Source organism: Pteropus vampyrus, unplaced genomic scaffold, assembly GCF_000151845.1.
Source record: "Pteropus vampyrus isolate Shadow unplaced genomic scaffold, Pvam_2.0 Scaffold215, whole genome shotgun sequence".
NCBI classification, from domain to species: Eukaryota; Metazoa; Chordata; class Mammalia; order Chiroptera; family Pteropodidae; genus Pteropus; species Pteropus vampyrus.
This window is the reverse complement of record NW_011888996.1, coordinates 1,450,961-1,467,460: the sequence shown is the minus strand read 5'-3', so window position 1 is coordinate 1,467,460 and position 16,500 is coordinate 1,450,961. Positions and strand designations below refer to the sequence as shown.

The 16,500-nt window shown below is 41.6% G+C and overlaps 1 protein-coding gene across 1 annotated transcript in view; it reads right to left on the bottom strand.

Annotated features, from left to right (window-relative positions):
- The window catches only part of SDC2 (syndecan 2), a 108,181-nt gene extending 99,511 nt beyond the window's left edge, over positions 1 to 8,670 (bottom strand). The window contains exon 1 of the mRNA XM_011372898.2: positions 8,009 to 8,670. Within this exon, the coding sequence (XP_011371200.1) occupies positions 8,009 to 8,068 (60 nt within the window). The 5' untranslated portion in view covers positions 8,069 to 8,670. The remainder of the gene's footprint in view (positions 1 to 8,008) is intronic.
- Between the last annotated feature and the right edge of the window lie 7,830 nt (positions 8,671 to 16,500).

The following is a 16,500-nucleotide window of genomic DNA, read 5'->3' as shown; positions in this document are numbered from 1 at the left end:
AAAATAAAGCTAACCTCACAAAAAGAAAAAGAATAGCCTTCTGTCATTTTCTAAGCTCTGGAACAAAGATTAGTATCTGTTCCTTGAAGGGACAGCAGAACTTAACTTGTAAAACCGTTTAGATCTGGTACCATTTTTTTTTTTCATTGAAATTTTTGTTGAGATAATTGCAGATTCACATGAAGTTGTAAGATATAATACAGAGATCTCTTGTGCCTTTTACCCAGTTTCCCCCCAATGGTAACATTTTATAAAACTACAGTAAATATCACAATAAGGATAACACTGATACAATCCACCAATCTTATTTGGATTTCCTGGGTTTTACTTATACTCGTTTGTTTGTGTGTATTTAGTGCTATACAATTTAATCACATGTACAGGTTTGTACATATATATCTATAACATATACATATATCTATGTATGTACTCTATTTAATATAACTCAAGTTTTACTATATTTTTACATCCAACTTTTTTGTCTAGTGCAGTTTCAAGTTATAAACATTTTTTCAAATACATTTTAATGGCTATATGATATTTAATGTATAAATTAGAATCTTTTATTTAACCATTCCTCTACTGTACACTTAGGTGGCTTCCTTTTTTTAACTATTATAAGTAAGGCTTCAAAAAATACATTTACCCAGCTATGATTATTTCCCTTGGATAGATTTGTAGAAGTAAAATTACTGAAAAAGGTGGGCTCTTCACATCTTAATACTACAGATTCATCCAGTCCCTGTAATAACCTTTTATGGGCCAGAAGTAATCAACAGCATATTCTCTTACCTGGTTCACATGTAAAGAAAAGCTGAGGACAAGCATATCCCCAATATCTCAACATAGAGCTAGACGACCCCAAGTCAGGGAAGAGAGCCCCAGTATGAAAAGGCAGGCTGGATCATGTAAATCCTGGGCTACCCTCTGGGCTGGAGCTAATCAGAGAAGCCCATATGGTATGTCAAACCCCCACTCTTTGGGGAGACAGAAAACCAGGAATTAAAGTAACGGTAATGAACATGTGACAAAAAAGCATGAATATGCCTTAAAAGCTCCTACTTATTTTATCTCATATAATCCTAAGAACCTATTTTAGGATATTCCATTTCCATTTTGCAAATGAGAAAACTGAGCACAGAGAGGCTAAGAAAGTTGCCCAAGGTTACACGGTAAGTGGATTCAAACCCAGGCAAGTCTCATCTCTAGTGCTCAGACTCTGAACCACTCTACCATACTTCCTCCTCACTTAAAATCTTGCTTGTGGTCTCCACAGCACTTACTCTGGACTCCAGTGCTACACAGAGGAAGCAAAGGGAAGGTATTAGTTAAAGGCCCCCCAAACACGCTCTGGAAATGAAGATCTAGGCCAGAAACCAAATGAGAAGCCTGAGACCCCCTCAGTAACATATACCTTAAAAAGCCCTCAGAATTATATCAACAAGTCATGTTACTCTCCATCTAGAATGAAAGTGAATTCTCTCATATCAACTGGTCTTGATGTTACACTGGCTTATATCATAAAATATGTGGGAAAATGCTAGATATGAGATCATGAACATTCAGAGTGATGCATATCATCCTGGCACACAATGAACACTCAGTTCACATTAACTGATTATCATCAGCTATTAGAAATGACTTACTTTTCTGTACTGTGAATAAATTCCTTGCATCAATAATAAAACAGCAAATATTTGACAGGAGTTTAATAATTACTCATTGATTAGGTTAATCATGACATTTCTCATCACACCCTGCAGCATTATAGAAAAAATAAACCTTAAAGACACAAAGTTCCTCTAGTTCATTCCATCGTTTTAGAGATGGGGGAACTGAAGTCCCAGAGGGATTAAGATAGTTAATTACATGGGCGCAAAATCTCACTTATGCCCTAAATATTGTACATTAATTCTTATGGTCTTTATATTTAATAATAAATCATACAAAAATACATTTTACTCATTTTTTGATAAGAACTTGAAAAATATAACAATTAGATATCTTGTCCCATGTGTCATTTTTATCATGAGATGGAAGTCTATTAATTGCACGTAATCCTTAAATATCAGAATTGTTTGTATTTAATATACCTGTAAGGCCATAAAAAAGAAAATAAACATCAAAACACTCCATAAAGGGCATATTTATTGCATTTTCATGACATTTTTCATAAAACAGATTCAACAGAAGAGGAAAGAAATATGAAAACATCTTTGTCCTCAATAAATTTTTCTATAGCTTGGAGTCCAAGACCATGAACTGGCTCTCACATCGCCAACTGCATACCAGTGGGCCTCCCTCTGCTGATATGAAATTTAAATGGGAAGTCTCCAAAGACTTCAGGCTTCTCCTCTCCTGCTAGCCCTGAGATACCCGAGAAAAACAGACATTCACAATTCTATTTCAACAGTGTTCTTTCTTATTCACAGGCAGTCACCCCTCTAGCCTTGTTGTTAAAGCTAATGCTGCCCTAGAAACAGACCTGTCAAAACCCAATGGAGATTTTTTTAATAGTAAGGTCTGAAGCTCAAAGAAGAAATTGCTAAAAGGAGAAATTTCATGCATGTCTACACTTTAAATACTCCCTTTCTCAGCCCCCAGCTCCCCAACACCCCCTCACCACCCCTGCCACTTAATTCTAGATAACCAGTTGCACTCCACCCACCCTACAATGCACACGTAACTCTCTCCTTCCTACATGCTGGAATCTCAACCCAGCCCAAGGACACGAGGAAGCATGAATGTACACTGACAATGTGCAGGACTTGACATCGATAGCTGTTTATTCTTCACACCGACACTGCAGTGTTGATGAAACAGGTCTGGACAGTCAAAATTGGCAAATTAGCCCAGGTCCACCCCCTACTGCCAGGTGCAGAGTCAGCTGACCCCAGACCTCACTGCCTTCAGGGGCCAGAGAGAAGCCCAGCTCCAGCAGGACCAATAGACCCTGATGGCCCCAGCCATGGCACCTGTACATAAACGCCTTGCGGCATCAACAGGTGTTTACTGCAGGGGTCATAGGTGTAGAAACAAGGGCCCTCCCCTCAGATGGCACCAACGTCTCTAGAATGTCAAAGGATTAAGAGGCCTTACGAATATCTTATATAGCTCTCTAGTTTCATAGCCAAGAAAACAGTCCAAGAAAGTAAAGGAAGAAAAAAACGACTTGTTACCTCTGTGCCTCATGCGCCATTCCTATGCCCTATATTTTATGTTCACAACAGTCATGTTATAAAGACATTCTTAGGTCCAATTTATACACAAACTTGTGTGTCGTTTAAGTGAGTTGGTGTTTAGTTTGCCACTTAGTATACTAAGTGGCATAGTACCAGCATCTGAACCTAGACTTGTCCGCCTCCTAAGCCAAAGCCCTTAGTACTCTAGCCTAGCCATCAGGGTCACAGAGCTACTTACTGTTGGGAGCCCTGGGCCTAAAACAAAATAGCATGGAACCGGGTAAAGTGTGTGACACAGACTAGGTTCTCACATGTAGCCGATTCATTAGAATCACCTGAGATGCTTCATAAAACTACAGACCATTTTGCCTCCTTTCAGGTTTCTGATTGTGTAGATCTGAGAGGAAGCCCTGAAATCTGTATTTTTACATATTTCCAGTGATTCTGATCATCGGTCTGCCTATTTACAGAATGTTAAAGATAAGGACTGGATCTGTCATCTAAGGCTATTTGGAGCCCAAATTTGAATCAATAGAATTTAAAGGGAGACACACTGATGATGTGGTATCCTAGGAGTGTGCATGACAGTGAGACTGGTGGGCCAAGGCCTGGAAACATGATGGAGAGTAATCAAGGGGGGATAAGTCAGAAGGAGTAATATTATGGAGCATCTTATAAATCTAGCAGAGATATTTTGATTCCACACCACGATAACAAGGAAACACGGAACTTATGAAGCATGGCAACACAGTCTAAGTGATACAGGATAAATCAAACAGCAGGTGAGCATCTGGGCCAGGAAGGGCAACTACAAGGCTGCTGACATGGAGGCATGAGCTGGCAAGGCCCAAAGAAAGAAAAAACTGAAGGGGAAAGCTATCTGGATCGCCAGAACGTGAGCTCCCAAAAGACAAAGGGGCTTGCCTGGTTTACTCACTGCTTTATCCTGAGCACTTAGTAGATGCTGAATAAATATTTGTAGAATGAACAACACGCAGATGGATTTAGAAGCCAACTGGCGGTAAACAAGTTTACAAAAACAAATAAGTCAAGGACAGCTTCAACATTCAAACTCAAAAGACTAGAATTAAGAGATGATTCTGGCACAGATGACTAAAAAAATGTTAGTAAAAGTAGCTTGTTTTCAGTAAAGACTCTTCCTCATTACTTCTTGATTTTCTTTGAAACTTTATTTAAGCTTCTGGCCCATGAAAGAATTAGGTAATTCTGAGATACTGAAATGTACTGTCTGTCAACAGTGGAAGGAATGGCAAGTCTTCTGTCTTGAGAAGAAAACGACGGGTGAGATCTTTTAGTTTGATTTTTGGAAATGGAGGAGGGACAGTCTCATGAGAATCTAAACATTCCTTGCATGACCTATTGGATCATTGCCAGCCAACAACCCAATAGCACAGACAGAGGCTTGACCAGACTCCCTATAAACGTAAATGACAGTGGTGGCTGGGCTGTGTGTAGGTAGGTCAGCCTGAGGGGCCTTGCCAACCTGAGAAGACCCCAGGTTCCCTGCAGCTGGCAATCAGGTCTCTAGGGGATTCTGTAGCCTTAAGAACTAGTCCCATCAGTGGAAAAAAACTAGATGATCCTTTGAGAACCTTTCCAAACTAATGATTATTCATTATTACCATCTGAGTAATCATGTTACACAGTTTTTCAAAAGGTGAGCACCATCAAAACTAGATGTACCAGGTCCCAGATGTAAGAGTTAGAGGTCATACTCAAACTCCTCCTAAGACACCCATCCTCTGCAAGCCTGATCTTATAAGATCTTTCCTTCTTAAATGACATCTACCTACTGCTAATATCTAACAGAGAATGAGCCCTTGTTTCTATAAAATTCCCTAGCAAAAGTAATTTGTTTTATTACTTGAGCAGCCAAAAAACATTTTTTAGAGAACTGCAAAAGGTTATATGGTTCCAATTTTATTTTTCCTTTTAATGCAAACTTTCCAAAGCCTGCCTTTCATAATAACACTGAGAGGTAATGCATGGGTCCAAATGACTTGACAGTTTCTTTTAATTTACACAGATCTAAGTATGTGTATAAAATTCCACTAGTTCAAAATGCTTCCCTTTCTTAAAACATATTTCCAGTTCAAATTATGCATTTATAGCAGTCTGCAATATATTATTCCTAAAACTAAACAGTCATGTAAAACACGGATGGAGAAACAGCAGCATATCACTACTGCCACACTCAGTCAGTCTTTCCCCTTGCACGGTTCCTGCAGTGAAAGTCCTAACCTGCCAGTGGAAAGTATGAATGCATCACCACAAACTGTCTCCAGCATCCATAAAGGGCCACCAGACCCTTTTCACAGACAGCTTTGAGCCTTGGTTCCTGAGAATCTCTTTTTTTTCTTCTTGCGCTTAGTTTAAACTAAAGAATTCACAAACTGCAGACTTTTTTCCTTTCTTCCTTTTAAAAGGCTTTAAGCTCAGATGATCACTACTTCTAACTCCCAGGAAACAGCAGCAGTTTTCAAATTAAAATGCGAAGTACTGGAAATAATGAGTTATAATGGTGAAATGTTTAAAAATTAAGTCAACTTTTCATACATTTATGTTGCTATACAAGCAATAAATACAGACTGAAAAGTAATTGAAATGGACTATTAGCCATCCTGAGCTTCAAAACAGTTTCTATTGAGAACTACTGATTCATTGCCTAACAAAGACTCTCTGCTAGTCTCCAAGTTGACATTTTAAAAATATCTAATCACCCTTTCGGATGATGTTCCTATTACTGAAAACGGCATCTACCACAGTGAAGCAGCTCACTCAGAAATCATCCAGTTCTGGCTGGAAATGAGATTTATTAAACCCCAATGACAGAGCATAGGAGAAAAGTGCCACTAGGTAAGACAGGTACAGTTCAGTCAAAAAGCTTTAAGGAGCACTACCATCTGCTTTATGGAAAACAAAACAAAACAAAACAAACCAGAGAGGCAGACTATAGAGACATTCTTTTTCTAGAATCCCCAGATGGAAATATTTTTTAGCAAACCCTGAACAAGTCTCAGCAAAGAAGGATCTCCTTAACTTGGGACAGTTTTTTAGGCAGGCTTTTCTTGAAGACCTTTAAATGGAGTTCTCCCTTTGCCCTGTTTTGCAAGATGAGCACAAATGTTTTTCTGAAATAAACAGACTCTCTCCCTTTTTGTGTACAAGGAGCCAAAGTTCATAACTGGCTGTAAGGTTACCAATCCCAAAGGATTAAAGATCATTTACCAAAAAGAAATAATACCGATAAGGCTCAGAGTTCTTTTATAGCCAGAGCACCCCAATATTCATCTTTTCTGTACAGTGTACAATCCTACATGCTCGCCAATCTCTAGTAACGTTTGGGGACTTGCTAGCCCACACAAAGGCTCCCACACTGATGAAAAATGTCCATCTGCTGCTCAGTGCCAAAGAGGTTTCCCAATCCTAAACTGCCTCAACTCATAAAAGGGGAGAAAGGAGAAGTAACACTCCAGAGGGAAGGGTGAAAAAAAAACACAAAACCACTCTTAAAGATGACATTATTTGTCCTCGAAGAGACACTTCACTATATTAGAAATGGACAAGATATTAGGTGGCAAAGGGAGGAGATACGAGAAACTGGAAGTAACAGAAACAGGGGCACTCCCTAACCAAGGCTCCAAACTGAAGTGAGGCTGCAGACGGAATTGGGGTTGCTCCGGCTTCCACCTAGCCGGACAAAGCTCGCGGCGCCCAGGTAGGGGCCCAGGAGGCACTTCCCATTAGAGGGCGCTCTTCAGGCGACGTAGGGATACCAGCTCCAGCGCCCGAAACCCACCCCAACGAGGAGAAACCAAGTCTCCACTGCCAAAACCAAATGCCCTCAGCCTGCGGGAGTCAGAGAAGACTCCTCCCGGCCTCGGGTGCACGCCCACCAGGGCCCGCGACGGCAAGAGTGGCGAGCTGTAAGCACTGGTCCCCGAGCTGCCAGGCGACCCGAGGCCAAGCGGTGTGTCACACGCACCTCACCTCGCCCTGCATGCTGCACTCCAGTGCAATCCGTATTAAAATGTCCTCCTGCCCCTAAGGGCCGCCCTCCGCCCCTCAAGGAGGAAGGGGTCCCCGCAAGACCGGGATTCCAGCGGCCGGCGCCTTGACGTTTTCCGGCCGTTCAGCGCTCCCCCCGCGCGACCGCGGACTGCGCCTCCGCGGGTGGCGTCTCCATGTAGTGTCTGCTCCCTCGCCCCAGCCACGGGGAACATCAAACAAAAGAACTTCTGCAAACTTTCCTCTCCCGACGCTCGCGGGTTTCTTAAGTCAGGGCCCGTCTCCCCATAACTTGCATTCAATCGCGTAGGAAAACTGGCGTGGAGAGATGGTGTGCGGAAAAAGGGACCTCAAACTTTCCAGGTCGCCCTCGGGTCTAGGGGAGAGCGCGGAGGGGACTCGTTCCCGCGCAAGCCCTGTGAAGGCCCCTGTCTCCTGCCACCCTTTCCCCTTCGTCCTTCCCGGGCGACGCAGTAAGACCCTCTGGGGGCAAAGACATTGAGAGTGACTTCAGTAGCCTCTGCGGTTCAACAAAACTGCGATTCTCGCTCCCTCATCCCCGGGGACCTCGGGGCAACTCCAACGAGCGGCGCTTTTCTGCATGAAGGGAAGGTGGAAACCGATGGAGGAGCGAGCGCATTCGTCCCAGTAGCTCCCCCGCGGGCGAACGCCACGTCTGGAGGTGTGGGGTGGTGGGAACCCCCAGGCGGCGCTCCGCGATTCCCGCCGGCCCTACGGACTCCACTCGGCCTCGAGCACCCTAAACGGCGCGCGCGACCCCCGCCTGGCCCACTCACCGACTCCGCCGACACGCAGGCCACCAAGCCCAAGGTGAGCAGGATCCAAGCGCGCCGCATATTCCCCGAGGTCTGGCTGCTCCCAGCAGCCGCTTGCAACCAAGGCGAAACGAAGCCTCTTGCCCAGAGCCTGGCGCAGCCCGCGCAGAAGGATCCGGAGCAGAGCAGCCGCGGCGACTGCGGCTGGGGCTTGGGGACTCCGGCTCGGGGCTCGCGAATCCGGCGCCTGCTCTCCGGTCCTCGGCTGCGCCGGGGGAACGCGGCGCCTTCTCACTTGTTGGTTTCTGCACCCCTGACGCCGAGTTGTTGCTCCGGGGAGGCTGCTCTCTAGAGCTCTTCGTGCTCTGCTGTTGTTTTACTCCTCCGCGCACTCCTTCCCCGTGTCGCGGCTCAGCTTCTGATTTTGAGGAATAAATTAGATGGCTTGGAATGGAGCTGCAGCTGAAGTTTGAGGGCAGAGCGGTGGGGGCGCGCTCCGCGCGGCAGGAGCTCCGGGAGTATCTGGAGAGCAGCGCTGCGGAGCGCAGCTAGTGGCTCAGCCGCGGCGCCCCTCCTCCTCCCGCGCCGCCGCCGCCCTCCCCGGGTCCTCCTCCTCTCCTCCCGCGCCCTCCGCCCTGCCACTCTCCCTCCCTCAGGAGCTGGCTTCTCCGGGCTCCTCCGGGCGTCTGGGAGATAGGAGGCGGCAGGGTGACTCCCAGCTAAACCCGGGAGAAATTCCTACGGGATTACGCCCCGATTGGCAGCTCCGGGAACCAGTGGGCGCCGGCGGCTCGGCGCCGTGGCTGCTCTGGATCTGCTCGTCCGCAATCAGGAATCCAGCGCGCCTTCTTTTCTCGATCCCTTTTCCTCTCTCGTCCTCCTCGTGCTCTTTTCTTCTCTATTTTCTTTTCTCTTCACTTTCATTTTTTTCTGGAAAAAGATCGACGAAGCAACGAGAGACATATTTAGCATTTCTGCCTGCGAGAATTAGACCAGTGGAAAGAAACCGGTTTTGAGAGTCGGAAACACACACACACACACACACACACACACACACACACGCACGCACGCAAAGTTTACAGATGCCTTCAAGCAGTATGAAGTGTGCATAAATCTCCAATTCATGAAAATTGTATTTTCAAAGAAAAAACAATAAAGGTAAAACATGTGTACTATTTCCCACCCACCCCCAATCTACCCACTCCAGCAAAATAGCGGGAGAGAGAGAAAGACAGCGAGAGCGAAAGAAAGGTGGAGGAAGACCCCTATAAACCCAAAATGCAACAGTTTAAAAGCTCTTAATTTCATTAAGGGCTTAACTACCAGTTCTGCCTCACACACAGTTTAAGCCCCTAAGACATTTTATAGGCTTCATTTCAGCATAGAGGTGTAAACGTTTGGAAGCTACAAATAGGGCAATTTGATGAGAAATTGGACAGAGACCCTGAATAATAACAGATTTAAGAGAACTTCAAAGGAAAGAGGGATAAAGTAATTTCTAGTTTGAAGAATATACTGAGCATGTATTTCCTGAATGGAAGTCATTGATCTGAAATATTTTGGTATGAAATTTCTTTTTTCAATTCCGTGTTCTATGGTATATACTACAGAGCATGACAAATGCATAATCCCTTCCAGTTTCCGACACTATTTTTCTCTCTGACTTATGGAGTAAATGAATTATGGAGCCATTCTACTTTTAGAATGCCTGCTCCAGACCAGGGACCTTTCTGTCTTGTCCCCCACTGTTTTCTCATACCTGGTACATAAGACACACAATAAATATTTCATGAATAAATTTTGATCTAAAACTCAAAACTATACTGCATAAGAGTTGTGAGCCTTTAAGATACATAGATATTGATATATAAATACTAGGCTATAGTGATTTTCGAACTTAGTATTAGAATAAAATACCGTCATACTCTGTGAGAATTTCCATGTCTTAGTAACCTTCCACTATAATAAATCTCAAAGAAAGAAATTGATAGAACTGGACAGTTACAACTCAAAATTAGAGACATCCAGCTCTTTAGTTTTGAGTGCCAACTACCAAGCTCTCCATGGGCAAATCTAAGGCATTGTCAGCCAAGTGGGTAATATGGAGAAAGAAAGGAGTGAGCAAAGGAGAAAGAAGAGAAGAAAAAGATCAGGAAGTTGTAACATTGGATGCTTCTGATTCCACAGAAACTGAGCTGGCACCTGTGGATCAATGTGGGCCCAGCTAGATTTTTGGAAGAATGAACTATGTCCATATTTTTAAGAAGTATTTTCATGAGAAGAGACTTCAGAAAGGAGGTTCCAAAAAAAGCAGCAATGTGAGATTAAGTGCAAAGCGCCATAAAATGTAACCTCAACCCCCAAAAGAGATCTAGTCTGCTCTCTAGCCTTCAGGAAAGGAAACACCCCCTATTCTCCCCAACAGTTAAGAATACATCAAATAAATTAGAGTTCCAATAAAAGGGGGAAATGCACTGGCTCTCACAGTTATTGCTGTTTATTGGGGCAACTACCTAACGAGAAGCATGGTGGCTGCTCTCTGATTCAGTTTGGGCAGAGAAAGACAAAATTGAATAAGCAGACACATCTGTTGAAAGAATGTATCTGTTTGTGCACCCTAAGACATATCTCAAGCTCTCGGTATTTATGAAATTTTCATTGACTTGTTCTTTAAAAATGATTATGCAGCATTGAGAGTATAGGTAATAAGGAAATGGTACCATTTTAACAGATATATGATAACAAATAAATATTCAAGATCTTGTATTGAAATGCATCAATAGGTATGGCCAAAAGATAATCTGACTATATGAAAATCACTAATAGTGAAAGCATTTACACGAGAGTCAGATACAGAAAAGTTGCTCATGCTGATTGGAGTGGGGATCAGGCACAGGGGATATCCCCTGGTATTAGCAACATGTCTAAATGTTGGAAATGAGTTTGGGCTGCTATAAGAAAACTATCATAAACTGGCTGGCTTATAAATAACAAAAATGTATTTCTCACAGCTCTGGAATCTGGGAAGTCCAAGATCAAGGCACCTGCAGATTCGATGTCTGATGAGAGCCGGCTGCCTGGTTCAAGGATGGATGTCTTTTTGCTGTGTCCTCACGTGGCAGAAGAGGGGAGGGAGCTCTCTGGGGCCTCTTTCATAAGGGCACTAGTCCCATCCATCAGGTCTTAGCCCTGTTAAAAAAGAAACAGCGGGCTCAAAGTGGAGTCACTTGTTCTAAGCCCCATGCCACCAAACCAAGACTTAATACCTAACCTAATTGCAATTTCAGCTTCTCCCAGGAATGTAATCTTAACTCATCAGTCTGGAGTTTACTGGTCAGCACTAGTGAGGTCATCTACCTGATAAACCCCTCTCATCCACTAAAGGAAAGGTGACCTTACTTAAAACAATCCACTCTTTTCCCCCTTCTGCCTATAAAAGCCTTTCATTTTATATAACTCCTGGGAGCTCTTTTCTACCTGCTAGTTAGGATGCTGCCCAATATATGAACCACCGAATAAAGCCAATAAGGTCTTTTAAATTTACTCAGTTCAATTTTGTTTTTTAACAGCTCTCATGACCTAAGTACCTCCCAAAGGTCCTACTGCCAAATACTGTCACCTTGGAAATTAGGATTTCAACATATGAACTTTGGCAGTGGGGGAGGAGGGAAGGGACACAAACATCTATAGTGGCCTATTTGTGTGTTTTGCTGAATGGATTTTTTTAAACCGATGACTAAAATTTGGTAGAATTTTGTGGATTGTATCTAATACACTAAGTGTAGCTTGTCACTAGAGCCAGAGATTCCTCACTAATACATGTTTTCAGGTCCTCTGTTTTGAGGGCTGTGCTTTGAGGGGTGCAGCAAGTAAAATATCAAAACCAATCACTTCCTAAATAGCTTTGATGGTCAGTAAAAGAACAAACATCCTACCTCAAGAAACTTAGAAGGAAATATAACAAATAAACAGAAACTGAGATTCAGAAATGTAAAAAACAGGAGTAAAAGGGAACCAGACAAAATGAAAAAATAGAAATGAAAGCTACTAGGGATGTATTTTTTAACCCAAGCCAACACATTGGACTCTGTCATTATGGTATCTAATGATAACACATTGTAACCATGGACAAGCAGATGCTGTGCCCCAAGTCAAGGTGAGCTGTCAGAGTAGGAAGCTGCAAAGTGAGAAATATGTCACTTTAGCGTTCTTGGTTGTTCTTCCACTTGCCATTGCCTGGAATGTTATCAAGAATCTAGGATAGAAATCTATTTGGTAGTATTAGCCCTGACTAAATTCATTTAAAAGATGATAGAACCTGAGAATTAGAGGAAACACAGGCAGCCAACTATTAATTACTCACCCTAATAATGGCAAGTGAACTGCGGCCATGACAAAAATCTATAAGCAACCCCCAAAAATGTATTCTTAACCTCAATCTTTCCATTGTTCTCACCATTTGCCTACGTCAAACTTTTGCCAGGGAAGTAGGGGTGATTTCAGTTTCAAAATTTGACTATTAAACAAAATTGTCACATTTTGAGCAGCAGGACATAGGCAGAAAAGTCAAGGAATTGTACAATACATAAATTATCTCCTGCATAAAGCAGGAGGCAAAACATTCATGTCAGTTTCCTTAATAGAATGGTATGGTTCTTGAAAGACTGGCAAAACTTAACATTCATTCATTCATTCATTCATTCATTCATTCAACAAATATATGTATCACCAGCCACATTCCAGGTACTCATTGGTTAGGCACATGAATTTTCTTGAAACATGTTAAGAGTTAATTCATTTTTAAACAAAGATTCGCCCTCAAATCACGAGTCTGTGACTAAGGTACGTATCAAATTTCATCCTAAAATCATATGAAATTTTAAAGAAAACATTATTTATAGAACACATTGTTATTAGGGATCAAACAATATTTTCCTAAGAGCCATCTTGGAAGTATGAATTTAAGGAGGTTTCCTAAAGGTATCCTCAAGTTATTTGCATTGTATTTGTCTTTATCCAGTTGGACAGGAAAAACTAATCTTAGCTGATTTTAAGTAAAATGGTACTACTCTTGTTACTACTCTCCGTAGACTATTACTTTCCTAGCAGCTAGCCATAACCCCATTCACTGTTCTTAGAGATCCAATTTCTCCAAGGCCCCGGAGGGAGGCCCTTCATAATATATTCTAAATGGTCTCACATCTCTTTGATCATAACTGTGTAGAACAGGGCTAGATGTGGAGGGAGACAATTTATTAGAGAGCTGATGGTCAATCAGATTCACCCTTCAGATCATTTCAGCCAAAGACCTCAGAGTTTAACTCAATTGCATGTTGACCTGGGAGTCATCCCAAACTGGTAAGGAGGCCTTACATGAAAAAGAAAAGATTGATCTAGAGTGGAAAGAATAAAGCAGGTAAACAGAGAGAAGCAAAAATAGATGACATGTGGCTCCAGAATAATGTAGGTACCCAACTCTTTTTTTCAGTTCCTTTTCTAGATTCTTTTGAGACCCAAATCAAATTTGTTTCCTTAGGCTCTATGAGATACTTTAGTCTCCTTAAGGCCACTTCCCATTGTCTCTCACTTGTTCTCTCTCTGTCTCTCTGTCTCTCTGTCTCTCTCCTTTTCTCTGTCTCTCTCTCAGTTAAAAGGGATTCTGTTCCTGGTAAACCAATGGTCCCAGAAAAAGACAGGGATGAAAATGAGGTAGAGTTTTCACTACCTTATTTTCACTCTGGATAGAATGAAATCCCTGCCATTTAGTGCTTTATAAGGCATATAGAAATAAAGAAGAGTTTTAATGAAGATGAACTGCTATAAAAATTATTTAGATATTTCAGTTAAAAACATTTTTAAACAAAAAGATGTTTAAATTATTATATTGCCTTGGGGAAAATGTTTTCCATGTTCAATAGAGCTAGGTATCTTAAAAATTCTCACAGCAGAATAGAATACATAGATATTTCTCTGAATAAAATAGTGTTGATACAAGAATCACCTACAGGTTAATGCAGGAAATTGCTTCATTGGACATTTTTCTAAAACATCTAGAAGACAAAGTTCACAAATGTCCAAGTGGGAAAATGTTACTAAATTCTTTCAGGTAGTGAAATATGAAACATAGTATAGTCATGACTTGGTGACTTGTTAAGTAATCCAATACATTAAGGAGACACAATGCAATCTCTTACACCTGTTGTTAGGGGAGGTTGTATGCTACAGTGTATTATAGCTCAGGCTTTGTCAACAAACAGACTGAGGTTTGAATCCCATTTCTACTCCTACTGAGTTCTAAGAGGCTTTGACTCCTAAGCAGGCCACTAAATCTAAGCCTCAGTATCCTCATCTGTAGATTATAGACAAAAGGATTAATGTGTAGAGTCTACGAGCTAATACATGTAAAGTATTTAGCGAGTTACTTTAGTGAACTTGGAATAAATGCCGGTTGTCATTATTCGTATTTCTTCTACCTGGAATAATCTATCTGTTCTCCCAGTTGCTTGCTGGCTAATTCCTACTTGTCCCTTCAGTGTCAGTTTAGAGCTGCCTTCATTAGCAAATATTTGGGTTCCTACTATGTGTCATACACACCTCCACCAGGTAGCCTTTCCTGATACCCCTAGACTGTATAAGAGACATTTAAGATAACCAATTCTCATCTATTAATTATAACCTAGGATGGAATATTTGAGTATTGGCAAAATTTGCTTGGAGAAACATGTTCTGTTATGGTTAAAAGTATGAACTAAAAAAAGAATAGCATTGGGAAGGGCAGGAAACGAGAGTACCCATCTCTGAACAAACTCGTATAGATACAGAGAACAAATTGGCAGTTGCCAGATGGGAGGGGGGTGGGAAGTGGGTGAAAAGATGAAAGGGATTAAGAAGTATAAATTGCCAGTTATAAAAATAGTCAGGGGGATGTAAAGTGCAGCACAGGGAATATCGTCAATAACACTGTAATAACTATGTATGCTATCAGATGGGTACTAATACAATATTGTATGTCAACTGTAATTGAAAAATAAATTAAAAAAATAGAAAAAATCTGGACACGCAGAAAAAGACTACCCATCATTCTATCTTTAAAAAAAAAATGCACCATAAGAAGTTTAAACCCAAATAAAAACCTAGAGAAAGACTATAAAATTACAAAATTGCAAGTTCTGAAATAGAAGAAAAGAAAATTGAATTATGAAAACAAAATATCACCCCTTTTGAATTCAGACAGAAATAAAGAAAATGCTTCAGGAGAGGAAAAAAAAATACAATCTATCATGGAGTCAGAACTCAAAATGTCTACTTTTGTTCTTTTCCTTGTAGCTATTAGTAAACGAATGACAAAGGAAGGGAAGTTCTCTGTAGGTTTTAGTTTAGCGTTTAATTGTAAAAGCAGCTCTTCCTGCCCCATCACACCACAGGCACACTCCACACCCCCAGGGGACCTGTGTGAACAGCCCATTATAAATTGTCCCCTTTTCCCTTTCTACTCACATAACCCTGTATGGACACACGCACGCAAGCACGCACGCACGCACTAATTCTTTTGTTTCTTTTGTTCTTGTTTTACAAAATAGGATTCCATTCGACACTTTCTGCATCTTGTAGAAGTTCCTCTAAGTCACCTGACAGAACTTTTGTTCATTTTTTTAAATGGCTCATTTATCTTTAGTGTGGGTATGTCATATTCAGTCCAGCCATTTCTCTCATATAGGCATTCATTCTGTTTCCAGTTGTTTCCTACAAACAATCTTATAAGAAATATCTTTTATATATTGCTTGAATTAATGATGATTTCCTTTCTGTTGGCTAAGATTTTTAAAAGGAGGAATTGTTGGATTGGAGAATATAAAGATTTTCCATTTTTGTTGTTTGACAGTTGTACAACAAGTTCTCACACTTCCAGCAGTGGTGGTTGAGAGCATCCCTCCCTTTCTCTGTGTTCCAGCCAGCAATAGGTGTTAGCTTTCTTTCTGGCCGATGTGATAAGTATGAAGTGATAGCTCATCACTAGTATTATGTACATCTTCCTGACCCCTGGAGCTATCGAGCATCCCTTTCATATGTTTGTTATATTTGGAATTGGTTTTCTATAAAGTGTCTGTTCATATTCTTTCCTCCATTTTTCTATATAGTAATATACCTTTTTTTGGTAAGAGCTATTATAATATATTCATCTACAACTGTGCTATGAATCCATCTACAACTATCCTATAATTGTATCCTGTAGTTGCACAGATCCTATATACCAGGGGTCTCCAACTCTGGCCATGGATTGGTTCTGGTCCGTGGCCAATTAGGAACTGGGCCTCACAGCAGGAGGTAAGCAGTGGGCAAATGAGCAAAGCTTCGTCTGTATTTGCAGCTGCTCCCTAGAGCTAGCAGCTCCATCCTCAGATCATCTGGCATTAGATTCTCATAGAAGCACCGGTCCCTGATGCCAAAAAGGTTGGGGACTTTTGCTATATACTCTACTATATTTAGTGTATGTACTATCCTATAGTTGTATC